Source organism: Aotus nancymaae, unplaced genomic scaffold (assembly GCF_030222135.1).
Source record: "Aotus nancymaae isolate 86718 unplaced genomic scaffold, 86718_ANA_hifiasm-v0.15.2.pri h1tg000076l, whole genome shotgun sequence".
NCBI classification, from domain to species: domain Eukaryota; kingdom Metazoa; phylum Chordata; class Mammalia; order Primates; family Aotidae; genus Aotus; species Aotus nancymaae.
This window is the reverse complement of record NW_026988491.1, coordinates 24,862,230-24,875,314: the sequence shown is the minus strand read 5'-3', so window position 1 is coordinate 24,875,314 and position 13,085 is coordinate 24,862,230. Positions and strand designations below refer to the sequence as shown.

The following is a 13,085-nucleotide window of genomic DNA, read 5'->3' as shown; positions in this document are numbered from 1 at the left end:
CCTGCTTTCTGTGCGGCTCCCCGACCCTCACAGCTGGGTTGGAAGCGCGTGTTGGGCGCATGTCCTCGGGCAGCCTTCCTGCTTGGCAGGTGTTATCGGGCATTCCTCCTGCTCTGGCCCCATTCAGGGCCCTTCCAGCTCTAACCTGGAACCAGTGGCCCGGGACTGCCTCCACTCCCCCCACACCCCGCTGCAGAGCCGTCTTGAGGTCTGGCCGGGGCGGGGGCTTTACCGGGCACAGTCCATCACGGAGCGCAGGCGGTGGGCGATGAGCAGCACGGTGCACTGTGCAAACCAGCTCCCGAGCGTGGCCTGCATCTGCAGCTCCGTGCCTGGGTCCACAGCAGCCGTAGCCTCATCCAGGATGAGGATCTGGGTCTTCCGGAGAAGAGCACGCGCCAGACACAGGAGCTGTTTCTGGCCCACACTGGGAATGATTGGGACAATTAGGTGGGCTGTGTGTTGGCACATCGTGATGTGTGGGGTGTGCCCAGAAACAGGTCTGTGAGAGTGCAGGAGTGAGGTGCCTGTGTTGAGACATCCCCATACATGGGGTCTGCAGGCTGCAGAGCTGATGGGAATCCCTTTCCTGCCAGCTTTGAGCAGGCTGACTATGGGCAAGTCATTCAAATCCTTTGTGTCTCAGATTTCCCTCCTGTGAAATGAGTATTTTATTTTTTTCTGTTGGCCATTTTTTTCCCTTTGCTCGTTTTTTTTTTTTTTTTGAGATGGAATTTTGCTCTGTCACCCAGGCTGGAGTACAGTGGCACAATCTCGGCTCACTATAACCTCTACCTCCCCATTCAAGCAATTTTCCGGCCTCAGTCTCCCAAGTAGCTGGAATTACAGGCATGCGCCACCACACTAGGCTAATTTTTTCTATTTTTTAAGTAAAGAGACAGGGTTTCATCATGCTGTCCAGGCTGGTCTCAAACTCCTGACCTCAGGTGATCCACCCACCTTGGCCTCCCAAAGTTGGGGTTGCAGGCGTGAGCCACCGCGCCCTGGTAGTTCTACTTCTAGTTTTTTTGAGAAATCCTCATGCTGTTTTCCATAACGGCTGCGCTAATTGACGTTTCCTCCAACAGCGAAAGCACGGCTTTGACTTCAGTCCTGCCCTTGCCAACAAACCTACGATGACCCACCGCTGCTTCCAGAATACAATCTACACTCTTCCTAAGACCTTCCAGGCTGGTGTCAAGCGGGCCTTCAATGTACACATGTACAACACACGGGTGGGACTTGGGATTCCAGGCATCAGCCACCGCACCTGCCCTGTCTATGGCTATTTCTATTTCTGCATCTTCGCCTTGTACCAGACACATTCTAAGTGCTTGTATATATGTTGACTCAACCCTCCTCATGTCCACAAAGGAAGGTATTATTGTTCTCCTCTTCTGAAAGAGGAGGACATGGATACAGAGAAGCTCAGTGGCTTGACCAACATCTCAAGGCTAGTGGTGGGTCCCTAATTAATTTGAACCCAAGTCCTATGACCCCAGAGTCTGTGGATCCCCTCCACACACACTGAATTGTGAAGACAAGTCATGTAAAAGTGTGTGGACTTGTCACAGAGTAAGCCCTTGGCATGGAGTAGCAGCCTCTAATTACAAAAGTGGAGAAGTTGAGATTCCAGGTCATGAGGCCAGTGAGTCCCTGACCCAGGTGGGAACTGGGCCCTGGGACCCAGCATGGCTGTCTTACACAGTAAACCCTTCCACAAAACGTCTAAAGCATCCCTTTAGACGATCAGAACCCACTACCGTCACACAGGCGTTAGAGGGCCTGGGTCTTGTCCCGACCTCACTACTTACAAGCTGTGTGACCTCGGGCAAGGCTCAGGCCTCCAATTCCAACTTTGAAATGACATTATCAGGAGTGTGACTCTGAGGACTGTAATGAATAATTACTGTTTCCTCTCTGCCTGGCACTGTTGCAACAACTTTGTGCATATAACTCAATCCTTGCAAAGTAGGTGGGTGCTATTTCCGCTTTGCAGACGAGAAACTGAGGCACAAGAGATGGGTAAGTTGCCCAAGATCCTAGAGTTGGCAAGTGGGGGACCTGGATTTGAGCCCAGGCAGTCTGTCACCTGTGTATACTCTCACCCCCCAAGCAATGCTGCCTCTCTAGTGCTGGAAATTACTGCCTACTGAGAGCCATTCTGACACCCTCAGGGTCAGAGGGGTTTATAAATCCTGAACACCTTTTGTTTTGAGAGGGTCTTGCTCTGTCACCCAGGCTGGAGTGCAGTGGCGCTATCTCAGCTCACTGCAGCCACTGCCTCCTGGGTTCAAGCGATTTTCCTGCCTCAATATCTCAGCCTCTTGAGAGGGGATTATAGGCACCTGCCACCACATCTGGCTAATTTTTTTTTTTTTTTTGAGATGGAGTTTCGCTCTTGTTACCCAGGCTGGAGTGCAATGGCACGATCTCGGCTCACCGCAACCTCCGCCTCCTGGGTTCAGGCAATTCTCCTGCCTCAGCCTCCCGAGTAGCTGGGATTACAGGCACGCGCCACCATGCCCAGCTAATTTTTGTATTTTTAGTAGAGACGGGGTTTCACCTTATTGACCAGGATGGTCTCGATCTCTTGACCTTGTGATCCACCCGCCTCGGCCTCCCAAAGTGCTGGGATTATAGGTGTGAGCCACCGTGCGCGGCCTAATTTTTGTATTTTTAGTAGAGACAGACACAGCTTCACCATATTGGTCAGACTGGTCTCAGCTGCCTACCTCGGCCTCCCATAGTGCTGGGATTACAGGGGTGAGCCAACATGCCTGGCCACCTTAGTTTTTTTTAAAAGCATATACCTGTACAACTATGTTCATAGTGATATCATTCAAAGTGGCCAAAAGGTGGAAACAGCCTGGGTACCTACTGGCAGATAAATGGATAAGCAAAATGTGGTCTATCCCTGTAATGGAAAATGATTCAGCCTTAAAAAGGAAGGGAATCTGACAGGTGCTACACCATGGATGAACCTGGAGGGTATCATGCTACGTGAAACAAGCCAGTCACAAAAGACAGACACTGATTCCAGATACGATTCCACTTTCATCCACAGTAGTCACACTTAGAGATACAGAAAGTAGAGGCTGCGCGCCGTGGCTCACACCCAGCACTTCGGGAGGCCGAGGCGGACGGATCACCTGAGGTCAGGAGTTTGAGACCAGCCTAACCAACATGGAGAAACTCTGTCTCTACTAAAAAATACAAAATAAGCTGGGGGTGGTGGCGCATGTCTGTAATCCCAGCTACTTGGGAGGCTGAATCAGGAGAATCGCTTGAACCCAGGAGGCAGAGGTTGCAGTAAGTGGAGATCACGCCATTGCACTCCAGCCTGGCAATGAGAGTCAGACTCTTGTTTAAAAAAAAAAAAAGGTAAAATACTGGTGGCCAGGGGCTGGGGAGAGGAACACGGGAGTTAGGGTCTCATGGGTACAGAGTTTCAGTTTTGTTGTGGAACTGAATGTATGTATTACTACAGAAACTGCATGCTGAAAAACGGGTGGATGGGCTCGTCGTGGCGGCTTGCACCTGTAATCCCAGAACTTTGGAAGGCCTAGGCAAGTCTGCGTGCAGCCTAGGCAACATGGCGAAACCCTGTCTCTACAGAAGAAAGATGAGCTGGGCATGGTGGCTCACACCTCTAATCCCAGCTACTCAGGACACTGAGGTGGGAAGAAGGCTTGAGCCTGGGAGGGGGAAGTTGCAGTAAGCCGAGATTGCACCACTGCACTCCAGCCTGGATGACAGAGCCACACTCTGTCTCCAAAACAAAAGTTGAGATGATAGTAAATTTTATGTGTATTTTTTCCCACAATTTTAAGTTGTTGAGATGGAGCCTAGGCTGGAGTGCAGCGGTGTGATCTTGGCTCACTGCAACCTCCACCTCCTGGGTTCAAGCAATTCTCCTACCTCAGCCTCCCAAGTAGCTGGGACTATGGGTGCCTGCCACCATACCCAGCTAATTTTTTTATTTTTAGTAGAGATGGGATTTCACCATGTTGGCCAGGCTGGTCTTGAACTCCTGACCTCAGGTAATCCATCCACCTCCGCCTCCCAAAGTGCTGGGATTACAGATGTCAGCCACCACGCCTACAAACCTTTTTTTTTTTTTTTTGTGGAGATAGGATCTTACTCTGTTACCCAGGCTGAAGTGCAGTGGCATGATCTCGGCTCACTGCAACCTTCGCCTCCCTGGCTCAAGCTTTCCTCCCACCTCAGGCTCCCAAGTAACTATGAAAAAAAATAGCCAGGCATGGTGGCACATGCCCATAGTCCTAGAGATGGGGTCTTGCTATGTTGCCCAGGCTAGTCTTGAACTCCTGGACCAAGCAATCCTCCTGCCTCAGCCTCCCAAAATGCTGGTATTACAGGCATGAACTACAGCACCCAGCCCACACTTGACATTAAAAAAAAACAAAATTCGATGTTACTTACAGTCCCAGTGAGTGGTGAGGTTACCACCCAATATCAAACGATATTTTTATAGCAAAATAAATACTGAGCAAGAGCAATAAAGACTATCAGTAGCCCCGTGTCAGCTGAGGTTGGGTTTTACCACCAAATAAGCTTGGAAGACTAATTTAGGGGGGAAATCTTGGTATTCAGAGACTGTGTTGGAGCTTGGAATTGCAGATCAGAGACATTTGGCCAGGTGCGGTGGCTCACGCCTGTAATGCCAGCACTTTGGGAGGCCGAGGCCGAGGCGGGCGGATCAGAAAGTCAGCCGTTTGAGACCAGCCTGACCAAGATGGCAAAACCCCATCTCTACTAAAAATACAATTAGCCGGATGTGGTGGCAGGTGCCCTGAATCCCAGCTACTCAGGAGGCCAAGGCAGAAGAATCGCTTGAACCCAGGAGGCGGAGGCTGCCGATAGATCGCGCCATTGCACTCCAGCCTGGGCAACAAGAGTAAAACGATCTCAAAAAAGAGAAACATGGTCATTCATGTAAGAGTAATAATCCTACCGGGGGAGGCATTTCCTGAGGGCCCTTGGGGAGAGCCTGGCCATCCCCCCAATCCCCCGCCTCCCCGCAGGTCCTGGCCATGGTGGGATGACCATACCTCAGGTCCTCGCCTCGGTTGGCACACTTGTACTGCAGCTGGCCGGGCAGGCTGGCCACCAAAGCCTTGAGCTGCACCATCTCCAGGGCTGCCCAGATAGCTTCGTCTGAGTGCTCCTCCAGCAAGTCGAGGTTCATCTGTAGAGAGCCAGGGAACAGAATGGGGTCCTGGTGGGGAGAGGCAGTGGATCAGAGCGGTGCCCCACCATGCCTCCCACCTTTGCCCACCCCGCGACCGGCCTCACCTGGGGGATGATGGTAATCCTGGAGCGCAGTGTGTGCAGCCCCACCTGGGCAATGGGGACCCCATCGATCCAGATCCCACCTTCAGCTGCCTCCTGGAGCCGCAGCAGCCCACAGGCTAGGGAGGACTTTCCGGCCCCTGTCCTGCCAACGATGCCCACCTGTCCAGGAGGAAAGCCCTGGTCTGACTGGAGGGTCCTTGGGCATTTTTGGGGTTATGTTTCCGCTATGCCCCAGCTCTGTCTGCCCATCCATCACTGTGTAAAGGCCCCCCTTCCATCTACCTTTCTGTATATCCACCCATCAATCCATCCAGTCTTCCATCTGCATTCTTCTCTATCTTCCCCTTACCTCATCTCTCTCCCGTCTCTCCCCCCATCCATCCTTTAGTTCCTCCATCGTTCCTCATCCTTCTATTGACACCTCTCCATCAGCTCTTGTCGTTTCTACTCCCCCACCCCATCCGGGAGTTCATCCATCCCTCTGTCAGTCATCCTTCTTCACACCCCATCCCACCCATCCCCAGTTCCATCCCTCTATCTCTCATTCTTCCATCCCATCCATCCATCCCCAATCCCATCCCTCTGATTCTTCTACCGCATTCTGTCTGTCCATCCATTTCTCATTTCTTCTCTGCTATTCATCAATTTATTAATCCTTTCATTCACTTTTTTCTCTCATTCGTCCATCCTATCCATGTATCCATTCTCTTATTCATCTCCCATCTGTTACCCCTCCTCCATCTTTATCTCTCTTGCTACTATTGCATCCCCAGCGTCTGACACAATGTGGGGTTCAACATTATTTAATAAATGACTGAAACATGTGGGTCACCCCATAGTATGCCAGGGACACGTATAGCACCAGAAGTAAGGGAATTAAAGAGTCCTAGCTCCAGTGTGCCACCATCTCGTCTAGGAAACAGTACAACTGAGTAAATGGAATACAGTATGATGAACAATGCTCTTTTTATTGATTGATTCATTCATTTTTGAGACAGAGTCTTGCTCTATCACCCGGGCTGGAGTGTAGTTGCACGATCTTGGCTCACTACAACCTCCACCTTCCAGGGCCAAGAGATTCTCCTGCCTCAGCCTCCTGAGTAGCTGGGACTACAGGTTCCTGCCACCATGCTCGGCTGGTATTTGTATTTTTAGTAGAGATAGGGTTTCACCATGTTGGCCAGGCTGGTTTCATACTCCTTGGCCTCCCAAAATGCTGGGATTGCAGGTATAAGCCCCAGCACCCAGACAACAACACTGTTTATTACCAAGCTCTGGACCTTTGGCAACTCAGGGAAGCAAGGCGGTGCTGCTCATGCTGCCTGGGATTTGGTAGCAGTAAAAAGAGAAGGCCTCACAGAGGAGGAGATACTTGCATGGAAGCTTGAAGGCTGAATAGGAGTTCAAGGAAGGCGAACACTCCAGGTAACGAACCCACCAAGTGGGCTTCCAAAACTAGAAGCTCATGGAGCTCATGGCACCACGTGCCCCCTGGCAGAGACGCAGCTGCTCCACAACACTGGCTAAGCCCAGTCAGAGCAATGAAAGAGGAGGTGGGGCAGGACCTCCTGGGCTAGGCAGAGCCTTGAATACCAAGCTCAGGAATTCAGACTTCAGCCCAAGAGAAGCTGGAACTACTAGAAGGTTTTGAGCAGGGGAATAACATGCAGTGTCAGTCACGCTGATAAAGATCACAGGATGGCTGTGCATGGTGGCTCGTGCCTGTAATCCCAGCACTTTGGGAGCCCATGGCAGGTGGATCATTTGAGGTCAGGAGTTTGAGACCAACCTAGCCAACATGGTAAAACCCAGTCTCTACTAAAAACACAAAAATTAGCCAGGCATGGTGGTATGCATCTGTAATCCCCACTACTTGGGAAGCTAAGGCAGGAGAATCACTTGAACCTGGGAGGCGGAGGTTGCAGTGAGCAGAGACAGTGCCACTGCACTCCAGCCTGGGCGACAGAGTGAGACTGCCTCAGAAAAAAAAGTTTTCCATCAAGATGACCAAATAGGAACAGATCCGGTCAGCAGTTCCCAGTGAGAGCAACCCAAAAGACAAGTGATCGCTGCATTTCCAACTGAGGTGCCAGGTTCATCTCATTGGGACTGATGAGACAGTGGGTGCAGCCCAAGGACAGCAAGCCGAAGCAGGGCGGGGCGTTGCCTCACCTGGGAAGCACAAGACGCCAGAGAACTCCCTCTCCTCGCCAAGGGAAGCCCTTGGGAACAGTTCCCTGCACTCTGGCTCAGATACTGCACTTTTCCCACGTTCTTCACAACCCGCAGACCAGGAGATTCCCTCCAGTGCCCAGAACACCAGTGTCCCAGGTTTCCAGCACAAAACTGTGTGGCCATTTGGGCTGCAGGAGATTTTTTCTCTCATACCCCAGTGGTACACGGAATGCCAGCCAGCCGGCCAGCCTGCACTGCTCATTCCCCTGAAAAAGGGGGCTCTAGCCAGGGAGACATGTGATATGGCTTGGTCGATCCCACCCCCAAGAAGACCAGCAAGCTAAGATCCACTGGCTTGAAATTCTCACAGCCAGCACGGCAGTCTGAGCTCGACCTCGGATGTTTGAACTTGGTAGGGGGAGGGGCATCTGCCATTGTTGCAGCTTGGGTAGTTGGTTTTAACCTCGCCTGTGTAAAGAAAGTCACAAGGAAATTTACACAGCAACTGGGCAGAGCCGACAGCGGCTCAGCAAGGCCTCTGCAGGGAGACTGTCACTAGACTCCCTTCTTGCTGGGGAGGGCATCTCTGAAAAAAGGCAGCAGCTCATCAGGGACTTATAAATAAAGCCCCCACCTTCCTGGGATAGAGCACCTGGGATAAGGGGCAGTTGTGGGCTTAGCTTCAGCAGACTTAAATGTCCCTGCCCAGCAGCTCTGAAGGGAGCAATGGATCTCCCAGCACAGTGCCTGAGCTCTGATAAGGGACAGACTGCCTCAAGTGGCTCCCTGACCCTGTTTATATTGACTGGGAGACACCTCATACAGGAGAGCTCTGGCTGTCATCTGGTGGGTACCCTTCTGAGAAGAAGCTACCAGAGGAAGGAACAGGCAGCAATCTTTGCTGCTCTGCAGCCCCTAGGGGTGGTTCCCAGGCAAGCAGGGTTTAGAGTGGACCTACAGCAGAGAGGCCTCTTAGTTTTCCTTCTAACAAAAGAAACATCAACAGAAAGGACGTCCACTCAGAGACCCCATCCAAAAGTCACCAACTTCAAAGACCAAAGATAGATAAATCCACAAAGACGGGAAGAAACCAGTGCAAAACTGAAATTCCCAAAAACCAGAATGCCTCTCCTCCTCCAAGGGATCTCAACTCCTCACCAGAAAGGGAACAAAACTGGATGGAGAATGAGTGTGACAAATTGACAGAAGCAGGCTTCAGAAGGTGGGTAATAACAAACTTCTCCAAGCTAAAGGAGCATGTTATAACCCAATGCAAGGAAACTAAAAACCTTTAAAAAAAAGTTGAGACAAAATGCTAACTAGAATAACGAGTGTAGAGACTAACATAGACGACTTGCTGGAGCTGAAAAACACCACGAGAACTTCGTGAAGCATACACAAGTTTCAATAATCAAACCGATCAAGTGGAAGAAAGGCTATCAGAGATTGAAGATCAACTCAATGAAATAAAGCAAGAAGGCAAGATGAGAGAAAAAAGTGAAAACAAATGAACAAAGAAAGCCTCCAAGAAATATGGGATTATGTGAATAGACCAAATCTACATTTGATCGGTGTATCTGAAGGTGATGGAGAGAGTGAAATCAAGTTGGAAAACACTCTTCAGGATATTATCCAGGAGAACCTCTCCAACCTAGCAAGGCAGGCCAACATTTAAATTCAGGAAATAGAACACCACAAAGATATTCATCAAGAAGAGCAACCCCAAGGCACATAATCGTTAGATTCACCAGAGTTGAAATGAAGAAAAAATTGCTAAGGGCAGACTGAGAGAAAGGTTGGGTTACCCACAAAGGGAAGCCCATCAGACTCACAGCAGATCTCTTGCAGAAACTCTACAAGCCACAAGAAAGTGGGGGCCAATATTCAACATCCTTAAAGAAAAGAATTTTCAACCCAGAATTTCATATCCAGTCAAACTAAGCTTCATAAGTGAAGGAGAAATAAAATCCTTTACAGACAAGCAACTGCTTTAAGAGATTTTATCACCATCAGGACTGCCTTACAAGAGCTCCTGAAGGAAGCACTAAACATGGAAAGGAACAACCAGTGCCAGCCACAGTGAAAACATACCAAATTGTAAAGACCATCAACAGTATGAAGAAACCACATTAACTAACGGGCAAAACAACCAGCTAGCATCAAAATGGCAGCATCAAATTCACACATAATTATAATAATCTTAAATGTAAATGGGCTAAATGCCCCAATCATAACACACAGACTGGCAAATTGGATAAAAAGTCAAGACCCATTGGCGTGCTGTATTCAGAAGACCCATCTCAGGTGCAAAGATACAGGCTCAAAGGGATGGAAGTAGATTTACCAAGCAAATGGAGAGCAAAAAAAAGCAGGCATTGCAATCCTAGTGTCTGTTGTTTTAAAATCTATTTTATCAAAGATTAAAAGAGACAAAGAAGGGCATTACATAATGGTAAAGGGATCAATGCAATAAGAAAAGCTAACATATGGCCGGGCGCGGTGGCTCAAGCCTGTAATCCCAGCGCTTTGGGAGGCCGAGGCGGGTGGATCACGAGGTCAAGAGATCGAGACCATCCTGGTCAACATGGTGAAACCTCGTCTCTACTAATATAAAAAATTAGCTGGGCATGGTGGTGCGTGCCTGTAATCCCAGCTACTCAGGAGGCTGAGGCAGGAGAATTGCCTGAACCCAGGAGGCGGAGGTTGCGGTGAGCCGAGATCGCGCCATTGCACTCCAGCCTGGGTAACAAGAGCGAAACTCCACCTCAAAAAAAAAAAAAAAAAAAAAAAAAAAAAAAAAAAGCTAACATATGTATATATATACACGAAAAGCTAACATATGTATATATATACATGCACCCAATACAGGAGCACCCAGATACATAAAACAAGTTCTTACTGATCTACAAAGAAACTTAGACTTCCATACAATAATAGTGGGAGACATTAACACCCCACTGTCAATATTAGATCAAGACAGAAAATTAACAAGGATATCCAGGACTTGAACTTGGATCTGGACCAAGCAGTCCTAATAGACATCTACAGAACTCTCCATTCCAAATCCACAGAATATATGTTTTTTCTCAGCACCACATCACACTTATTCTAAAATTTACCACATAATTGGAAGTAAAATGCACTCCTTAGCAAATGCAAAAGAAGGGAAATCATGATAGTCTCTCAGACCACAGTGCAAGCAAATCAGAACTCAGGATTAAGAAACTCACTCAAAACCACACAACTACATGGAAACTGAACAACCTGCTCCTGAATGAGTACTGGATAAATAATAAAATGAAGGCAGAAATGAACATGTTCTTTGAAACCAATAAGAACGAAGACACAACATACCAGAATCTCTGGGACACATTTAAAGCAGTGTCTAGAGGGAAATTTATAGCACTAAATGCCCAAAAGAGAAATGAGGAGAAATCTAAAATCAACACCCTAACGTCACGATTAAAAGAACTAGAGGAGCAAGATCAAACAAATTCAAAAGCTAGCAGAAGACAAGAAATAACTAATATCAGAGCAGAACTGAAGGAGATAGAGACACAAACCCTTCAAAAAAAAATAAATTCAGGAGTTTTTTTAAAAAAAAAAAAAAACAAAACAAAATAGACCACTAACCAGACTAATCAAGAAGGAAAGAGAGAAGAATCAAATAGATGCAATAAAAAATGATAAAGGGAATGTCACCACTGATCCCACAGAAATACAAACTACCATCAGAGATTACTACAAATACTTCTATGCAAATAAACCAGTAAATCTAGAAGAAATGGATAAATTCCTGAACACTTACACCCTCCCAAACTAACCAGGAAGAAGTTGAATCACTGAATACACCAAACAAGGTCTGAAACTGAGGCAGCAATTAATAGCCTACCAACTGAATAAAAAGTGCAGGCCCAGATGAGTTCACAGCCGAATTCTACCAGAGGTACAAAGAGGAGCTGGTACCATTCCTTCTGAAATTGTTCCAAACAATACAAAAAGAGGGAATCCTGTATAACTCATTTTGAGACCAACATCATCCTGATACCAAAACCTGGCAGAAACATAACTAAAAAAGAGAATTTCAGGCCAATATCCATGATGAACATTAATGCAAAAATCCTCCATAAAATACTGGCAAACCAAATCCAACAGCACATCAAAAAGCTTATCCATCATAATCAAATCAGCTTCATCCCTGGGATGCAAGGCTAGTTCAACATACACAAATCTATAAACATAATCCATCACATAAACAGAACCAAAGACAAAAACCACATGATTATCTCAATAGATGCAGAGAAGGCCTTCAACAAAATTCAACAGCCCTTTATGCTAAAAAGTCTCAATAAACCAGGTATTGATGGAACATATCCCAAAATAGTAAGAGCTATTTATGACAAACCCACAGCCAATATCATACTGAATGGGCAAAAACTGGAAGCATTCCCTTTGAAAACTGGCACAAGACAAGGATGCCCTCTCTCATCACTACTGTTCAACATAATATTTGAAGTTCTGCCCACAGCAATCAAAGGGTATTCAATTAGGAAAAGAAGAAGTTAAATTGTTTCTATTTGCAGATGACATGATTGTATATTTAGAAAAGCCCATCGTCTCAGCCCAAAATCTCCTTAAGCTGATAAGCAATAAGCAACTTCAGCAAAGTCTCCGGATACATAATCAATGTGCAAAAATCACTAGCATTCCTATACCCCATAACAGACAAAGAGCCAAATCATGAATGAACTCCCATTCACAATTTCTACAAAGAGAATAAAATATCTAGGTATACAACTAAAAAGAGATGTGAAGGACCTCTTCAAGGAGAACTAGAAACCACTGCTCAAGGAAATAACAGAGGACACAAACAGATGGAAAAACATTCCATGTTCATGGTTTGGAAGAATTAGTATCGTGAAAATGGCCATAGTGCGCAAAGTAATTTATAGATTCAGTGCTATCCCCATCGAGCTACCATTGACCTTCTTCACAGAATTGGAAAAAAACCACCTTAAACTTCATATGGAACCAAAACAGAGCCTGCATAGCCAAGACAATCCTAAGCAGAAAAAAAATAAAGCTGGAGGCATCATGCTACCTGATTTCAAACTGTACTACAAGGTTACAGTAATAAAAACAGCATGGTACTGGTACCAAAAGAGAGATGCAGTCAATGAAATAGAACAGGGGCCTCAGAAATAACTCCACACATATATAAACATCTGATCTTTGACACACCAGACAAAAGCAATGGGGAAAGGATTCTCTATATAATAAATGATGCTGGAAAAACTGGCTTAGCCATATGCAGAAAGCTCAACTGAATCCCTTCCTTACACCTGTTACAAAAATTAACTCCAGAGGGATTAAACATAAGACCTAACACCATAAAAATTCTAGAAGAAAGCCTAGGCAATACCATTCAGGACATAGGCATGGGCAAGGACTTCATGACTAGAACAACAAAACCCAAAATAGACAAATGGGATCTAAGTAAACCTAAGAGCTTCTGCACAGTAAAAGAACCTATCATTAGAGTGAACTGGCAACCAACAGAAGGGAAAAAAAATGTGCAATCTACCCATCTG

General features: G+C 47.0%; 1 protein-coding gene across 1 annotated transcript in view; it reads right to left on the bottom strand.

Annotated features, from left to right (window-relative positions):
* Positions 1-13,085, bottom strand: part of LOC135271286 (ATP-binding cassette sub-family C member 6-like) — an 86,323-nt gene that overhangs the window by 6,129 nt on the left and 67,109 nt on the right. Inside the window, 3 exon segments of the mRNA XM_064368285.1 lie at positions 233-427; positions 5,076-5,242; positions 5,320-5,478. Coding sequence (XP_064224355.1) covers positions 233-427; positions 5,076-5,242; positions 5,320-5,478 — 521 coding nt within the window.